The sequence below is a fragment of the Ammospiza caudacuta genome, chromosome 27, assembly GCF_027887145.1.
Source record: "Ammospiza caudacuta isolate bAmmCau1 chromosome 27, bAmmCau1.pri, whole genome shotgun sequence".
NCBI classification, from domain to species: Eukaryota; Metazoa; Chordata; class Aves; order Passeriformes; family Passerellidae; genus Ammospiza; species Ammospiza caudacuta.
Genome location: NC_080619.1, coordinates 4,569,501 through 4,584,657, shown reverse-complemented (window position 1 = coordinate 4,584,657; position 15,157 = coordinate 4,569,501). Strand labels below are relative to the sequence as shown.

At 65.9% G+C, this 15,157-nt stretch overlaps 2 protein-coding genes across 2 annotated transcripts; both read right to left on the bottom strand.

Moving 5' to 3' along the window:
* Positions 1 to 946: 946 nt before the first annotated feature.
* On the bottom strand, positions 947 to 6,385 carry LOC131568434 (inactive phospholipase C-like protein 2). Its single transcript, XM_058820502.1, has 5 exons — positions 3,904 to 6,385; positions 3,527 to 3,730; positions 2,730 to 2,805; positions 1,360 to 1,469; positions 947 to 1,179 (listed from the first exon to the last, which is right to left on the bottom strand). Exons 1-5 carry the CDS (start codon positions 6,337 to 6,339, stop codon positions 994 to 996), a joined length of 3,012 nt encoding a protein of 1,003 aa, XP_058676485.1. The 5' UTR covers positions 6,340 to 6,385; the 3' UTR covers positions 947 to 993.
* Positions 6,386 to 12,150: 5,765 nt separating this feature from the next.
* GHDC (GH3 domain containing) lies at positions 12,151 to 15,021 on the bottom strand. The gene is made up of 8 exons (XM_058820525.1): positions 14,817 to 15,021; positions 14,606 to 14,736; positions 13,959 to 14,535; positions 13,544 to 13,727; positions 13,385 to 13,456; positions 13,149 to 13,282; positions 12,954 to 13,042; positions 12,151 to 12,868 (listed from the first exon to the last, which is right to left on the bottom strand). Exons 1-8 carry the CDS (start codon positions 15,019 to 15,021, stop codon positions 12,668 to 12,670), a joined length of 1,593 nt encoding a protein of 530 aa, XP_058676508.1. The 3' UTR covers positions 12,151 to 12,667.
* Positions 15,022 to 15,157: the final 136 nt, after the last annotated feature.

The following is a 15,157-nucleotide window of genomic DNA, read 5'->3' as shown; positions in this document are numbered from 1 at the left end:
TGCTCACAGCCCCATTAGGCTAATTAACCCCCCGAACAAAGGGTTAGGCTAATTAACCCCCCGAACAAAGGGGTGCCAGCAGCTGCACAGCTCCCCGACTGACGTGGGGAGCCGTGGGCAGCTGTCACCCTGTGCTCGGCTGGTGCCAGGGAGGAATAGTGCCACCAAGGTCCTGTGTCAGGGAGGGACAGTGCCACCAGCGTCCTGTACCAATGCCAGGAAGAGATAGTGGCACCAGGGTCCTGTACCCGGTGCCAGGGAGGGATAGTGCCACCAGGGTCCTGTACCCGGTGCCACCAGGGTCCTGTACCAGTGCCACCCTCCATCCCCTTTGGTGACACCATCCCATCGTGGTACTGTGCCTGGCACAGGGGGAGCCACAGGGCACCAGGGAGGCTCTGGCACTCTTTGTAACGCTCCCCAGCCTGACCCCAGAGCACCTCCAGCCTTTGCTTGTGCTCAACTCCTCTGCCCTGGGGATGAACCCAAACATTTCCCTGATGCCAGCAGCCACATCTGCTGTCCAGGGACAGCCTGGCCCTACATCTGCTGCACCAGAGAGCCTCCCAGCCCCTCTGCATGGTGGGGACCCCAGGGATGCTGTGGAGGTGACAGGAGCAGCCACGATCCTTCTGCCAGCCAGCTTTTCCCCAGGGCTGGTGGAGGCCAAACCCGCAGCCCTGGGGAGGGTGGGCAGGAGCTGCTTTTCCAAGTGGCATCTGGCACAGCAGACTGGGAGTACATGCACACGGGCACTGGGGTACCAGCATCCCAACTGGCCCCTCAGCAGAGATCTGGCTCCAGAATCAGATGGAGGGGATGGATGAGTCCTCTGGGAGCTCGGCAGGGCACGAGGGAGCAGGGACATCTCTCCCCAAGCTCAGCAGCGCAGGGCACCCAGCCCACAGACCCAGCCCAGGCAGGCTGGGGCTCCCTGCTCCCAGTCCCTGCGCCCAGGGCTGCTCAGTCCGGGCCCCGAGCCCCGGGCCGGGGTCAGCAGGACGCGGGGTCGCCGCCTCCGTCTGTCTCGGGGATGGGCTCCAGCGGGGCCGGCAGCCGCGAGGGCTCGGGCGAGGCTGAGCCGTTCCTGCCGATGCCGCAGGACTGGCCCGCGTTGTGGATCTGCCACAGGTTGTCCAGAGCCTCCGCCTTGGCGTGCTTGAGGAGGTCAGCCTGGCCCTGGGGACGAGATATCGGGCTGTGGGGACAGGAGGTGAAGGGGAAGGGGAAGGGGAAGGGGAAGGGGAAGGGGAAGGGGAAGGGGAAGGGGAAGGGGAAGGGGAAGGGGAAGGGGAAGGGTGGGCAGAGCGGGGCAGAGCAGGGCAGGGCAGGGCTGTCCCCGCAGCCCTCGCCGCTCACCTTGAGGACAGTGATGTTCCAGGCGAAGCTCTCCAGCGCCTTCTGCAGCTTGCGGCCCCGCAGCCCCTCCTTGGTCTCGATGCGGTGCAGCTCCTTGTGGAAATCCATCCCTGATGGACGGCACAGGGGCTCAGGGACGTTGGCATGGGGGCAGCCACCACCCCTGGCCAACAGCGACCAAGCCAGAGGGATGCCCTTTGCCCACCATGGGATTGCAGGCTGGGTGGGCTCCCCACTGCCCCAGCAGCCACAAGAATCCTCCACACCTCAAATGATGGGACCCCCCACCATCCCAGCACCACAATCGGCTGCACCCTGGGGCTGTTCTAGACCCAGACACCACAATGTCTGGCAGGGCAGTGAAGCCCCTGGGCAGAAGCACAACTCCTGCACTCCATGGCCCATCTGGGGGCACTCAGAGCCCCCCATGGCTGTGCCACCCCCGGAGTGGGTGCTATATTTACCCCTGGTGACGCAGCAGCGGCTCGGGGCCCACGCCAGGGCTCCCACGCAGCTCCCTCGCCCCGGCGCTGCCAATCAGCCCGCCCACAGCCCTGCAGCTCCCCGGGGCCCAGCTCCTGCCAGCCGGGTACCAGCACCACAGCAGCTCGTCCCCAGCACGGCCGGGGTGAAAGCAGGCACCACCAGGGCACGGGGCTGGGGGATGCAGCTGCCAAAGTGCTGCTGCCACCACCCCGAGGGGCTGCACAGCCCAGAATGCCTCTGCTCCTGCAATGCAGGAGGGCACAGCACCAATCTGTGCCCTGCAGCAGCCTGTGCCCCGCTGCTCCACTCCCCCAGGGCTGGCAGCAATGGCAGAGCTGGGCCAAGAGTTTGGGGAGATTTCCGTCTGCAGCATGGGCAGGGAACAAACACGGCAGCAGGGCTGGCATGGCAGGGACAGCAGAGCAGGGCTCTCTCCTTCTTCCCAAGCCTCTCCAGCTCCTGACACTCTCCCAGCCCCACGGGGAGCCCACACAAGACCCTGGAGCTGGGGGGGGCTATCCCAGTGGGGTCCCAGCCATCAGTGGGGCCAGAGGTCCCAGAGTGGGGGCACCTGCAGGGAGGGCCAGGGCAGGCAGCAGCAGCACCTGCCTGTGTGGGTTCTGCCATGTGTTAGGGAAGTCTTAACACTCAGTTGCCATTTCTGCTGTCAGCCCCAGCCTGTTATTTCTGGCACTAATTATGTTCTGGCGTTTGACAGCTAATGACTCTTCCCCGCTTCCTCATCAGCCTCCCCCACTCTGCTTGCTCCCTACCACACAGCTCTGCAGCCCACCCACCCACAGCCTGCCCCGGTGCAGGAAGCCCTGAGCCCCCCAGGACGTGCCAGAGCCGTGGTGGAGCTGGGGCTGCCCTCCAGGACCCACCTGCCTGCTGTGCCTGGATCAGCTTCCCGTACACGGCGTCAGCAGACTCGATCAGGGTCCTGCTGGTCTGGATCATCTGGGGAGAGGGGCAACGTGAGCAGCTGGGCAGCCCTGGCCCTGTGTCCCCACGCCAGGTGGATGGGGACACAGGGCTCAGCAGGGGATGCCCCCAGAGCCAGCACAGTGCCTGGGGTCCGGCCCTTCCCACCCCACGGGTATGGTGTGAGCAGCACGTGGCCAATGGCCAGGTTCCCTTCAACACAAAAGAAGGAAGCAGCTCTGGCTGCGGCTATTAATGGGATTTCTCCCACCTGGTGGGATCAGGGCAAGGCACAGAGTAGAGGCTGCAGTGTCTGAGGGTCAGACTGATCAGGGCAGGATTGTGCTTAGGCAAGACTCCTCCCTGGGCAGCCACCATGCAGCCCCCTGCCCCAGGATGGGTACAGTGAGTTCAGGGTTCCCCATCCTTGGACCTTGTGATCCATCCCACAAAACTTGCCTGTGTTCATCCCACAAAACCTGCCTGGGTTCATCCCACAAAAACTACTCAGGTTCACCCCATAAAAACTGCCCAGGTTCACCGCGCAAAACCTGCCTGGGTTCATCCCATAAAACCCACTCAGGTTCATCCCACAAAACCTGCCTGGGTTCATCCCACAAAACCTGCCTGGGTTCATCCCATAAAACCTACTCAGGTTCATCCCATAGAACCTGCAGCAGCAGTGGGTGCTGGTCCCAGTGCCAGTGATGCCAGGGAGCGTCCCCAAGGAGCCAGGCCCTGGCAGGGTGGCACTTACCGTCTCGTAGGCGGTGAGGACCTTGCGCAGCAGGTCGGGGATGGGGCCCTGGGCCTCCATGGGTGGGTACTGCTCTGCCAGGTTCAGGGTGACGCTGGGCGCGCTGTCACTGTGCAGCAGCCACGTGGACACCGTCAGGATGCACTGCTTCATGTTGGCAGCGGGTGTCAGCCCACACAGCTCCTTGAAGGACACCAATGCATTCTGCAGAGAGCATTGCCCAGTGTCAGGAGTTCAGCTGGGAGGACACCCAGGAACACCCTCATTTCCCAAAGCTCTTTGCTCCTCACTCCTCTCTCACATCCCCCAGGAAAAGGGGGACAGCCCCATCCTCCCCTGAAGAACCCAAGTCCTCCAATGCCTCTGCAGGGCCCTACCTGCACATTCTCCCGCAGGTCCGTGGCCTCCCTCAGCGGCTGGGTGGCCGTCCTGAAGACCTCATCGATGGCTTTGATGCCGGTGGCCTTGGTGGAGGTGTACTCCCTGACCCGGCGGCCCCGGCGCCCCGCCAGCCCCCGGCGGTGCCCCTTGCCCCCGCCACGGCGGTCGGTGATGGCCACGTGCACAAAGAGGGTGGCGTGGGGCAGGGGCTCCCCAGCCAGCGACTGCAGGGGGACGTGGCGGTAGCCGGGCTGCAGGCACTCAAAGGGGATGGTGTACTGGGCAATGAACTCGTCCCCAATGTAGTCGTCGTCCAGCACCACGAAGCGCAGCACGGCCAGCTCGGGCAGGTTGATCTGGAACTCCAGGCTCTCGTCGAAGATGGGGTTGTCCCCGCTCTGCAGGGCGGTCTTGGTGCGGTGCTCGGCGCAGTCGGCCGGGATGCCGTGGATTTCAGCGCACACGTAGGGCTCCACCACCTCCCCCTTGGCCCCCGAGCCCTTGGGCTTGGGGAGGTTCTGCCCGCTGATGACCTTGAGGTGCAGGAGCTGGGCTGGCACGCCGGGCAGGGAGTCCTTGGCGTTGGCACTGAAGTAGGAAACCTCCTCCCGCATGATGGCCGGGCGGAGGACGTAGCCACAGGCGCCGTTCTGCCGGAACCAGCCTGCATTCAGGTCCATCATGAGCCCTGGTGTCTGGTAGTTCATGGCCACCATCTGGCAGCCGCACTTCCAGAAGTCCTGGGGGTTCATGTTGCTGGCGTCGATGCGCATGGGGCTGGGGTAGATGCGGGACAGGAAGCGCTTGTTGTAGCTGACCAGCTCGGCCGGGCACTCGTTGGCGAAGCGTCCCGCCTCCACCTCGCTGAAGGAGCACATCTCCCAGTAGCGCTGCCCGCGCCTGGAGCTCTCAAAGTCCTGGAAGGGCACAGCCTGGCAGAGGCTCACCAGCTCCGAGAGCTCCCGGCTGAGGCGCACCCGCCGCAGGCCGACTCCCTCCGGCGCCTCCCGGTCCTCCTGGCCCAGTCTCCGCGCCAGCTCCCAGCCTTCCTCCTCGTCCGACACCTCGCCCTCGCTGTCCTCGCAGGTGGGCGGCAGCTTCTTGCCCTTGATGAGGATGCGGCCCTTGAGCTCCTCCGGGGAGGGCAGGTACGAGGCCACGGGGTTGGGGGGCTCCAGGTACAGCTTCTCGCCGAGGGTCTTGCGCAGGCACTGGGCAGCGAGGCGCTGCTGGGGGGCCGAGCAGCGCACCACCAGGCACAGAATCAGGGGGTAGTCTGAGGCAGTGAAGGCGTGCTGGTCGATCAGCCCCACCACGGCACGGAAGGGCACGCAGGAGGCGGCCGAGGGGCTGGTGTAGACCACGGGCTCACCATCGGGGCCGTCCCACAGCACCAGCTCGATGCTGCGGCAGCCCAGGCCCAGGGCGCTGATGTAGCCACTGATGTCTGAGCGGCCCCAGAAGTTGTCCTCCAGCAGGCAGGCGCTGTGGGCAGAGCTGATGTAGTAGTGGGAGAGGGGCTGAGCCATGTCCTGGCAGACCTTGCGGTGCTGGGGGTCGAAGATGGAGCAGTCAGCAGAGAGCAGGTACCGTGTGAAGCCGTCGATGGCCAGGTAGCCCTTCTCCCGGCCCTCCTTGGAGGGCTCGTACTTGCTGACAATCTCCAAGCACTTCTCCTCTGTCACCCCCTCCATGCCCTGCTCCACCTCCAGAAACATCAGCAGGTCCTTCACACCCAGGTATTCCTTGTTGCTGGAGAACTGGACCAGCAGGAAGAAGATCTCAGGGCGGGTGCAGAGCTCGCAGTATGCCTCCACAAAGAGGTCGCAGGCCACCTCCGTGCCAGGACGCTCGCTGGCCTTCTGCAGCTCCTTGAACTTCAGCTCGATGGTGGAGGTCTTCATGCCAGGGTTGAGTGCTTTGATCAGCTGCACAGCCCGGGACACGGGGATGCGGCCGGACTTCTCCAGGTCAGCCAGGTCAAAGACGGAGGAGATCCAGGATGTCCGGAGGCTGGGGTGGCCAGTCCCGGGCGCCTCAGGGCTGTGCTTCCCGTAGGACACCAGATAGCGCAGCCCCATCACCCAGGCACTCACCACATCTGCCGAGCTGGCCACCAGGTCCAGGGACTCGTAGTTGTCCCCGTAGATGATGGAGAAGGCGCACTCATCGGGGAACTGATCAGAGAGCCCATTGCTGCGCAGGACTGGCGTCTTCTTGCCCACCCTCACCTCTTTGACCGACTTGATCTCAATCTTGGCCTTCTCTGAGTCCTTCTTGGAGGGCTCCCAGCGCACAGAGCGCATGTCGGCGTCCAGCACGAAGAAGCGGCTGTACATGCGCGAGTTGGAGCGCACCTTCTTCAGCTCGCAGCCCTCCAGCATCAGGGAGATGCAGGCAGCTGTGCTGTTGATCTTGCGGTCATTGGGCATGGAGCTGAAGGACACTGTCTTCTTCTTGTGTGGGGGCCGCTGCCGAGAGCCATCCTGCCAGGGTGGGAAAGGGGCAGAGCCATCAGTCAGGGACAGCCAGGCAGCAGCACACGCCCCACCTGCCCCTGGCATCCTCCTGCCCATGGTGCCCCCACCCCAGCACTGCCCGAGCACCACACTGAGCCCAGTGTGCTCCAGTCCACCCCTCTGCTCCTGGCATACTCCTGCCCACGGTGCCCCCACCCCAGCACCACGCTGAGCCCAGTCCATTCCAGTCCGCCCCTCTGCTCCTGGCATCCTCCTGCCCCATGGTGCCCCCACCCCAGCAGTGCCCCAGGGTGCCCCAGCACCACACTGAGCCCAGTCCGCTCCAGTCCGCCCCTCTTCTGGGGGCTGGGAGCCAGCTCCAGCCCTGGCTTCCCTCACAGCTCATTGCCTGGCTTATTTTAACTCTGCTTTCCTTCCTTCCTTCCTGCTCCCGGCCCTGAGCTGGATCCTTCCCCGCTGCTTGCTCACCCTCGCAGGCACAGCCAAGCAGCACAGCCCCTGTCTCCTTGGCCTGGGGAGAAGAGGAAATCAGACACCCAGCGTGTGATGCACCAGCAGGGAGCCCAAGAGAGACCCCCCACTCTTCTGTGAGGAGTGGGGCAGGACAGCCTTGCCAGTGCCACATGCTGGGAACAGCCACGGCCGTGTCCCACAGAGGACAGGGTCACCATGGCACGGGCTGTTTGCTGCCAGCACCTCGTGCCCACACTCTGCCCTGCCTCCCCACGGGGAGGGGGGACCCAGCTGCCACGGGGCTGGCAGGGGATAAGGGGGAACAGCAGGGCCAGGCGTGTATTATGGGATGGATTTCATTAAGTAGCACAGTAGGAGGAGATTTAATCCACTTCTTCAAGATTATGGTGAGTCACCTCTAATCTGGTGGTGTCTCTGTCAGGGGCAGGTCCTGCTCAGCCGCCCAGGTTGGAGGTGAGGGGTTGCCCCCCTCCAGTGCCCTGAGAGCTTCCACAGCTCCCACACAGGGCAGCACATCCCATGCCTGGTCTGGAGGGTCGGGATCTGCCCCACGGGGTCAGGCAGCCACAGCCAAGGGCATTTGGATAAGCCACACAAATGGATGTACAGTTTCCCCAGGGAACGGGGAATCCTCCAAGGATGCCCGGGGAAGGAGGAACCAGCGCCAGCCCTCAGCCCCTTGCTAGAGCCAGGCACATCCTCCCATCCTGGAGCTCGGATGTGGTGGCTGCTCGCATCCTCCCGCTGCCAGATCGCTCCAGGGAGCTGGCCGAGCTCCAGGGCTCTGCCTCGGTGCCAGCCATCCCGGGTCGGCGGGCGCTCAGCGGCAGGTCCCGCCATCGGCCGGCCCTGCGGGGAACCACTGGACGCCGGATGCTTCCTGCGATTCCTGCACGCTGCAATCTGAGCGCCCCACCGAGAGGCAGCCGCAGCCCCTCCACGGGCACCGGGGGCCGCCCCTCGCGGACCCCCGCCCCTCTCCGCTCCCCGCCCGGCGCACCCACCCCGCGCCGCTCCGCACCGGGCCCCACAGCCGAAAACAGGAAATCCATCCGGAAAGGAAACACGGGCGGGGGGCCTGCGTGCACCCAGCGGCACGGACCTGCTCCAGCTGTGCCCGCTGCAGGCAGCCAGACACACCCCAGCCGTGCCCCGAGCACCCCGGCTCGGGGTGAGAGCCCCAACGCCCTCCTTGCAGCCCCCCACCCTGCCAGGCTCACACGGGGGATGTGGTGCCCGTGCGGCGCTTTGGGGTGCAGATGTGTGGCACAAACCCAGGAGTGCCCTGCAGCATTCAGGTTCTGCTTCTCCCCCTGCACGGGCGAGCAGCGAGCAGGGAACGCGAGGAGTTTCCCGTCTGCAGCTGCCCTACGCTCCTCAGCGCAGCCTGGGGGATGGCTGGGAACAGTCTCTGCTCCCTGGCAGCCCCTTCCAGCACGGCACCCATGGCCACGACAGCACAGAACACCCCCAGACAGAGGGCACAGCTGGGGGATGGCAGGGAACAGTTTCTGCTCCCTTCCAGGCTGTTCCAGGGGATCTTCAACCCAACAAGTGCTGGGCGAGGCGCAGCAGGAGCAGGGGATGGGTAAGGCAGCTGTGGAGTAAAGAGGACAGGGCACCCACGGCAATGACAGCACAAAACACCCCCAGACAGAGGGCAGAGCTGGGGGATGGCAGGCAACAGTCTCTGCTCCCTGGCAGCCCCTTCCCAGCTGTGCCAGGGGATCTTCAAGCCAGGGCACACAGCCCACAGGTGCTGGGCGAGGTGGAGCAGGAGCAGGGGATGGATAAGGCAGCAGTGGAGCAAGGAGGACACGGCACCCATGGCCATGACAGCACAGAACACCCCCAGACAGAGGGCAGAGCTCCAGCCAGAGCAGGGATCCTGCTCACGGTGCCACCGAGCTGGCACGGAGTAGGCAGGGCTCGAAGCACAGACCACAGCACCGATGCCAACCACGATGCCAGCGGTGAGCGTGGGCTCGCACGGAGGGCACGTTCCAGCCCAGCTGCCTGTCCTGCCCAGCTCTGCAGCGTGTGTTAAGCACCTCTTCAGCCAATTACCTCCTGCATTAGTGCCCTGGTGAGTGCTGCTGCCCTAATCTCAGCCTCCACGTGACAGCCACGCTTACCGGCCCCACAACCCGCTCTCAAAGCAGGGGATGGAGAGGAGCCCATCAGTTGTCCCTCCCTCCCCTTTATCCCCCTTGATCTGGCTGCGGTGTGATCCATCTGCAGCTGAATTCCCCAGGTCCCGGGTGTCCCCACCACCCCTATCCCAGTGTGGGCAGCGTGGGCAGGGGTGCAGGCGGGCAGCAGCCCCGGAGCTGAGGCAGTGGGAGACCAGGCACAGTCAGGGCTTTTCTGTCGTTTGTTCCCTGCCAAGAAGAGAGCGACTGACACATCCACCCCCCGCGGCACCAGCTGCCACTCCCGGCGAGGGGCCATGGAGTCAGATCCCGGCAGAGGCACCACGGAGCTCCCGGGGATTGCACATGATGGAAAAGGGGCTCAGGGGACAATATTGGGGAAGGGACACATCCTGCAGATCCAATACCCTCTCCAGCATCCTCCCAGCGCACAGGACCACCAGCCCCCTCTGCTTTCAGGCTGAAGAAAGAAGAGAGCAAGTCCTCTAGCCAGGGGCACTGCAGGGGACAGCTCTGAGCCCCGCTGCCCCAGGTCCCCCTGCGAGTCGCACTTTCAGATTCACTCCTCCAGCCTTTTCTGGAAATCCCAAAAAACAACAGAGCCGGCAGCTCTTCCCACAAGTGCCTCCGCTGCCTCTCAGGCCCCGGATGGGCTCGGAGGTGCACAAGGAATCAGCACAAGCTGGGGACACTGCTCGGGTCTGACCTCCCTCAGGTCAGCCCTGACCCTGGGCCACCCGGCCTTCACGTGAGGCCACATCCCGCGGTGACGCAGGTGGTGACAGCGATGCGCCCGGCCCGGCAGCGAGCGGGATTTCACCATCCCCATCCCGCTGTGCCCACGGATGGTCCCTGAGCAGGGAAGGATGCTGCTCCGTCCCGGCAGGAGCAGGAGACGCTGGCAATGTCCCCAAGGAAGGCGGGCACAGACGGAGCCCCGGCAGCAGCACCGGCAGAGCTCCGTGCCCGCCCCGCGTGGGCAATCCCGGCCGCCCCCGCAACAGTTTGCAGCGAGAGCCCGGGCAGAACTCGGGGTCCTGACACTGCTCGCCCAGGAAATTGGATCCCAGGGACGGAACTGTGGGGCTGGGGCACCACGGAAACAGCCCCCTCACGGGGTATTAATAGCACCGGAGCAATCCCAGCTTAAAATAGGCTGCCGGGAGCAGGGAGGCGAGTCCCGGGCGGACGTGACCTATTGTGTCAGCGAGTAGCGCTGGCATCAGCACAATCAGGGGCGTTCATTAGGAAAGCACACGTGTGATCCGCTGCCCACCCAGGTGGGAGACCCCCGAGACCCTCCCTGGAGCCCGGCCCCAGCACGGCCGGGCAGCACCGGGTGTCGGGAGCAGACTGCAGGCTGGCCAGGCCAGGCCCGAGGCTCAGCGTTTGTCAGGAGAGCCCGGGAGAGCAGAAGCTGCTCGAGGGGAGGGAGCGGGCATCTCCTCACGGGAACCCACGGGTGTCCTGAGGGGAGCGGCTGATGCTGCAGCGTGGCCGTGGCACTTGACAGCGCGACCCACGGACGCTCCACAGAGCCGGGCCGGGCCAGACTGTGCCCTTGGGGACGCTGGCTCCGGGCAGGGCGCGGGGACGCTGTGTCAGTCCCGGTGCGAGCAGCACCGCGGGCAGGTGGCGACCCTCGGCCGCCCGGGGACGCGGCTGCTCTGCAGCTCCCCGGAGCCGCTGCACGGGCACCGGGGGAGCGAGGAGCGCGGACAGAACGGTGCGGGGGGACGCGGGGCTCGGCTCGGTACCCGGCGCTGCGCAGGTGCCGGGCCCGGGGCGCGGGGGGGCCGGCCCGGTGCGCTGCCGGTGCGGGGCTCTCACCTTCATGATGCTGGCCCGGGGCGCGGCGGGCGCGGGGCTCCGCTCCGCCGAGTCCTCGCGGCTGCTGCTGCCCGAGCCCGAGCCGGGGCTGCCGCCGCCGCCGCCGCCGCCGCCGCGGGGCCCGTTGGGCAGCGGCGCGGCGGGGCGGAGCGAGCCCGGCGGCGGAGCGCCCCGGGGCCCCTCCGCCATCCCCCGCGGCCTCAGGGCAGCGGCCGCCGCGGGGCCCCGGGGCGCCCGGAGCCTGCGCCCGCCGCCGCCGCCGCTGCGGGCTCAGTGGCGGAGCGGGAGGGAGGCGGCGCGGCCGGGAGGAGGGGACGGGCCGGGCCGGGGGCGGGGACGCGGCGGGGACGGGGATGGGGATGGGGATGGGGGCGGCGCGGCCCCCTCGCTCCGGGATGCAGCTGACGGGCACCGGGCACCGGGTACCGGCACCTTCCACCGCCCAGCACCGCAGCGCCCGGGCCCGGCAGCCGCCCCATCCCGGTGGGACCCCGGGCGAGCCCGCGGCCGGGCACGCAAACCCAGCCTGACACCTTGAGCCGGGCATCCGCACCCTGCAGCCTTGGTAGCAGCAGCACAAACGAGGATGCACCCCAAACAAGCTGCTCCCTGCGGCTGGGCACTCAAATCGACCTTGCAGCCTGGCATCCAGAGCCAGCCGGGCGCTCGGCAGCCTGGCCCTGCCCAGCGGGTCCCACCCAGCAACCTCCCCTCCCACCGGGGTGGTACCCAGGCACGGCAGGGCAGGCAGAGCCGCCCAGCGCTGATCTCCGCGCGGCTCTGCCACGCACGGAGCTCCAGGCTTTTGTTGTGGGGTGCTCCCAGCACAAGGAAAAGCTGCTCCCCGACCTGGAGCAGAAATTTTGCTCCAGGTTTTTCCAGCAGGCCTCAGCCAGGTTAATCCCTGGAGGGGGATGCTTTGCTTTGTGTGAGCCTTGCTCAAGACATCATCTTCGGCCCACCAGCAGCTGCTGCGGTACAGCAGGTGCCCCACACGCCCTCACCAGCCCTGGAAATAACCCTTAATGAGCAGGAGGGGAAATGACCAGTCCCTCCCGAGGGTACACATGTGCCTCAAAGGCACAAATAGCCTGGTGCCCCCAGAGGGCTCAGCTGGTTAAATATTCATGGCTGCCCCTTCCCCAGGACGCCTGAGAACAGCAGCAACTCCTCAGCCCCCAGAGCAGTCAGATTGCTTGAGCAATCTCTTTAATGAAGATTAAAAATAATAGTCTAAAAAAATCAATCCCAGAGTGTGGTTCTTTATTTATTTCAAAAAGATAATCCTCCTTTATTTTGCATTTGGTTTTCAAAGCATTAAAAGCAGCCCTCACCGGAGCTTACTCTTAAACCAGTGGACATGCACTGGGGCTGCCCTGTGACACCTGCCACCAGCAGCCCCCTGAGCCCTGCCTGCAGTGTCCCTGCCAGGGGACAAAATGCCACAAGGCCCCAGTGATGAGGCACGGCTCTCCTGCTCCTGCGGCTGCTGCAGGTTTCCACTGAGCATCAGCCATGGGCTGTGGTGTCCCTTGGGACAGGCACACACTGCACTGTGGCTGCAGGTGCTGCCAAGGCACTGAGTGAGGGGGTCCTGCAGCTGCCCCCCGAGGCTCCCAAGCTCCTGCTCCACCTCCACAGCAGCACTGAGTGGTGCCAGCTGCTGCCACGGATCACGGTCAAGCTCACCGTCTCCATTTGCTCCACTCAGGCAAGCCCTTGGGGATGAGCACCTTGTCCCCACACCCTCCCACCCCAGGGACACGGCCCCTCCTCAGAGGGTGCATGCCAGGCAGGAAGGGCTGCGGGGTCCCAAGGCTGCCCTAGGAGATGACTGCTCCCTGGATGAGCTGCAGCAGCTGCTCCTCACGCAGGACCCTGGGCATGGGCACGGGGGACCCCAGTGCTTCCCGCAGGCGGGTGAAGCTCCTGGGCCTCACCAGGTGCAGGCGCAGGGGCCCGATGCTGCCCTTGAAGCGGAAGGATTTGTAGACGGGGAAATCCTCCTGGAGACACTGGTCCAGCTGCAAGGAGAGGGCCTGTGCTGGTGCCACACTGCCACACCAGCTGTGTCCTTCAGCCCCAGAGCAGAGCCCGTGTCCTGCTCACCTTGTAGCGCTGCACCTCCGACAGGTCCCGCAGGCCCTGCAGCTCCAGGAACACCTCGTAGTGAGGGGCACAGGGCCCTGAGGAGTCACCTGGAGCAGAACCACGAGTAGGTTAAAGCTGCCAGAATCGGCTGCAGACCCCCATGCAGTGCCAGCTAAACTTTTAGGGGGATTTGGACAGCTCAGAAGAACTCACCCAGCAGGCTGCTCTCCACACAGACATAGTCAACAAGGCGAGCACCCGGCCACAGGCTCAGGGTGCGGCACAGGCTCTGGCAGAACTGCTCCTCAGGGATGCTCTCACCTCTCACACTCAGTGTCTGGCTCTCCCTGAGGTGCAAGGACACAGGGTGGGTCACTGGCACCCTCCTGTCAAACCCTGCCTGTAACCCAGCTCCCTGAGGTGAGGGACAGGCATTGGGGCGTCCTCACCTGCGCACAGGCTCCACCACAGGACACTGCTTGTGGAAGCCTGTCACCTTCAGCACCTCCCCAGTACGGCACCTGCAGGGCAGGGGGGTGTCAGGGGGACATGGGTGCACGGGGCTGGGGCAGGCAGCCCCCCAGGGCTACACAGCAGGGAGGAGGCACCTGTACTCTCCTGGCTGGGCTGTCACAACCAGCCCGTACTCACGGCCCTCCCAGAGCTCATCCAGCAGCACCGTCCGTGGCTCCTTGCTGGCCGGGCAGGGCAGGAACTCGCAGAAAGCCCAGTCAGGGCACAGCACGAATCGGGGCACTGGCTCCGCTGGCCACAGGTTCACACCAAGCAGGGCTGGGCAGAGGCAGCAGGTGGCAATGTGAGCTCCCCAGACACCTCTGCTCACCCACAGAAACCTCACCCCTCTCCAAGGGGCAGAATTTTGCTGGTGCCAGGACTGAGGTGTTTTCAGGTTGCAGGAAGGGAATGCAGCACAGAGATGGGGCAGGGAAATCTGTGCTGCCATACGGCAGCAGCTCCCTGTGGGCACCCTGGGGACACAACCAGCATCCTGGGGACACTCACCTCCTGCTGCCTGGTAGAAGGGGCAGTAGAAGGGCAGCCCCCGGCAGTCGGCCCGGCGGAGGGAGTCGCAGTAGAGCCGCTCTGTGCCGCACATCGTTCTCACCACCACCACCTCCAGCCGCGGCCACAGCCGCAGCACGATGCCCTCAAAGCCGTGGGCACACTGATCACGGAGCTCGGCCGCCCGGGCCACAGCAGGGCTCAGCAGCGCCTGCAGCTCCTCCCGCAGCTCCTCGGGCAGCCCGGGCTGGGGGCTCAGCCTGCCCAGCTCCAGCTCCTGCGCCAGCCGCGGCCATTCCGTGCGCAGGGTCAGCAGCGCGTCGCGCAGCTCGGCTGCCAGCCCGGCCTCCAGCACATGCAGGGCACGCTGCCGCAGGGCGAAGAGCAGCTGCAGCCGCAGCGCTGCGGCCCGAGAGGGCAGCACGGCGGCCGCGGCCGGGGTGCAGTACAGGGTGGGCAGCGGCCACCCCGCCGGGGCGCGGGGACAGCCGGGGCTCCAGTGCAGCACGGCCGTGCCCCGGCGGGTCAGAGCCCGTGGAAAGGCGGCGCCGAGAGCATCCAGGTAGAGCAGGGAGCCCTGCGAGGGAGGGTGGGTCAGGAGGGCAGACCCTGCGGGATCCGCGCCCAGCCGCCCGCCGCTCCCGTACCTGCAGCCGGGGGTCGGTGTCCCAGCAGCCGGGCAGCAAAGCCCAGAGATACAGTGGAGGAAGCGGAACTGCCGGCGCCTCGTCCTTACAGGGCTGCCCCAAGGGATGCTGCTCCTGGAACTCCTCCCAGCCTGCCGGGAGAGGCACAAACTGAGAAGGGAACCACGGGACCGACCCCTTCCCGCGGCGCTTCCCGCAGCCCCGCGCTCACCGCCGGCCGTGCCGGTGCCGGTGCCCAGCAGGCGCCGCAGCCGCCGCTCCTGCCTCAGCCGCACATCGCTGTCCAGAGCCTCCAGCCGCCGCCGGTACCGGGCCCCGACGCGGCGCACCGCGGAATGGATTAAACGATGCCGTAATGCGGGGACAGCCATTGCCACAGCCACGGCCACGGCCACGGCCACCAGCGCCACCAGCATCGCGGAACGAGGGCACCGCCCCGGGCACGGACCGGCCCCGGACTCCCCTCACCCACGCCGGCTATTCCGCCTCCGGCAGAAATGACGGAGATTTATCGCGCCCGGCGCCGCCCCCCTCCCCGCTTCAGTTTTATTT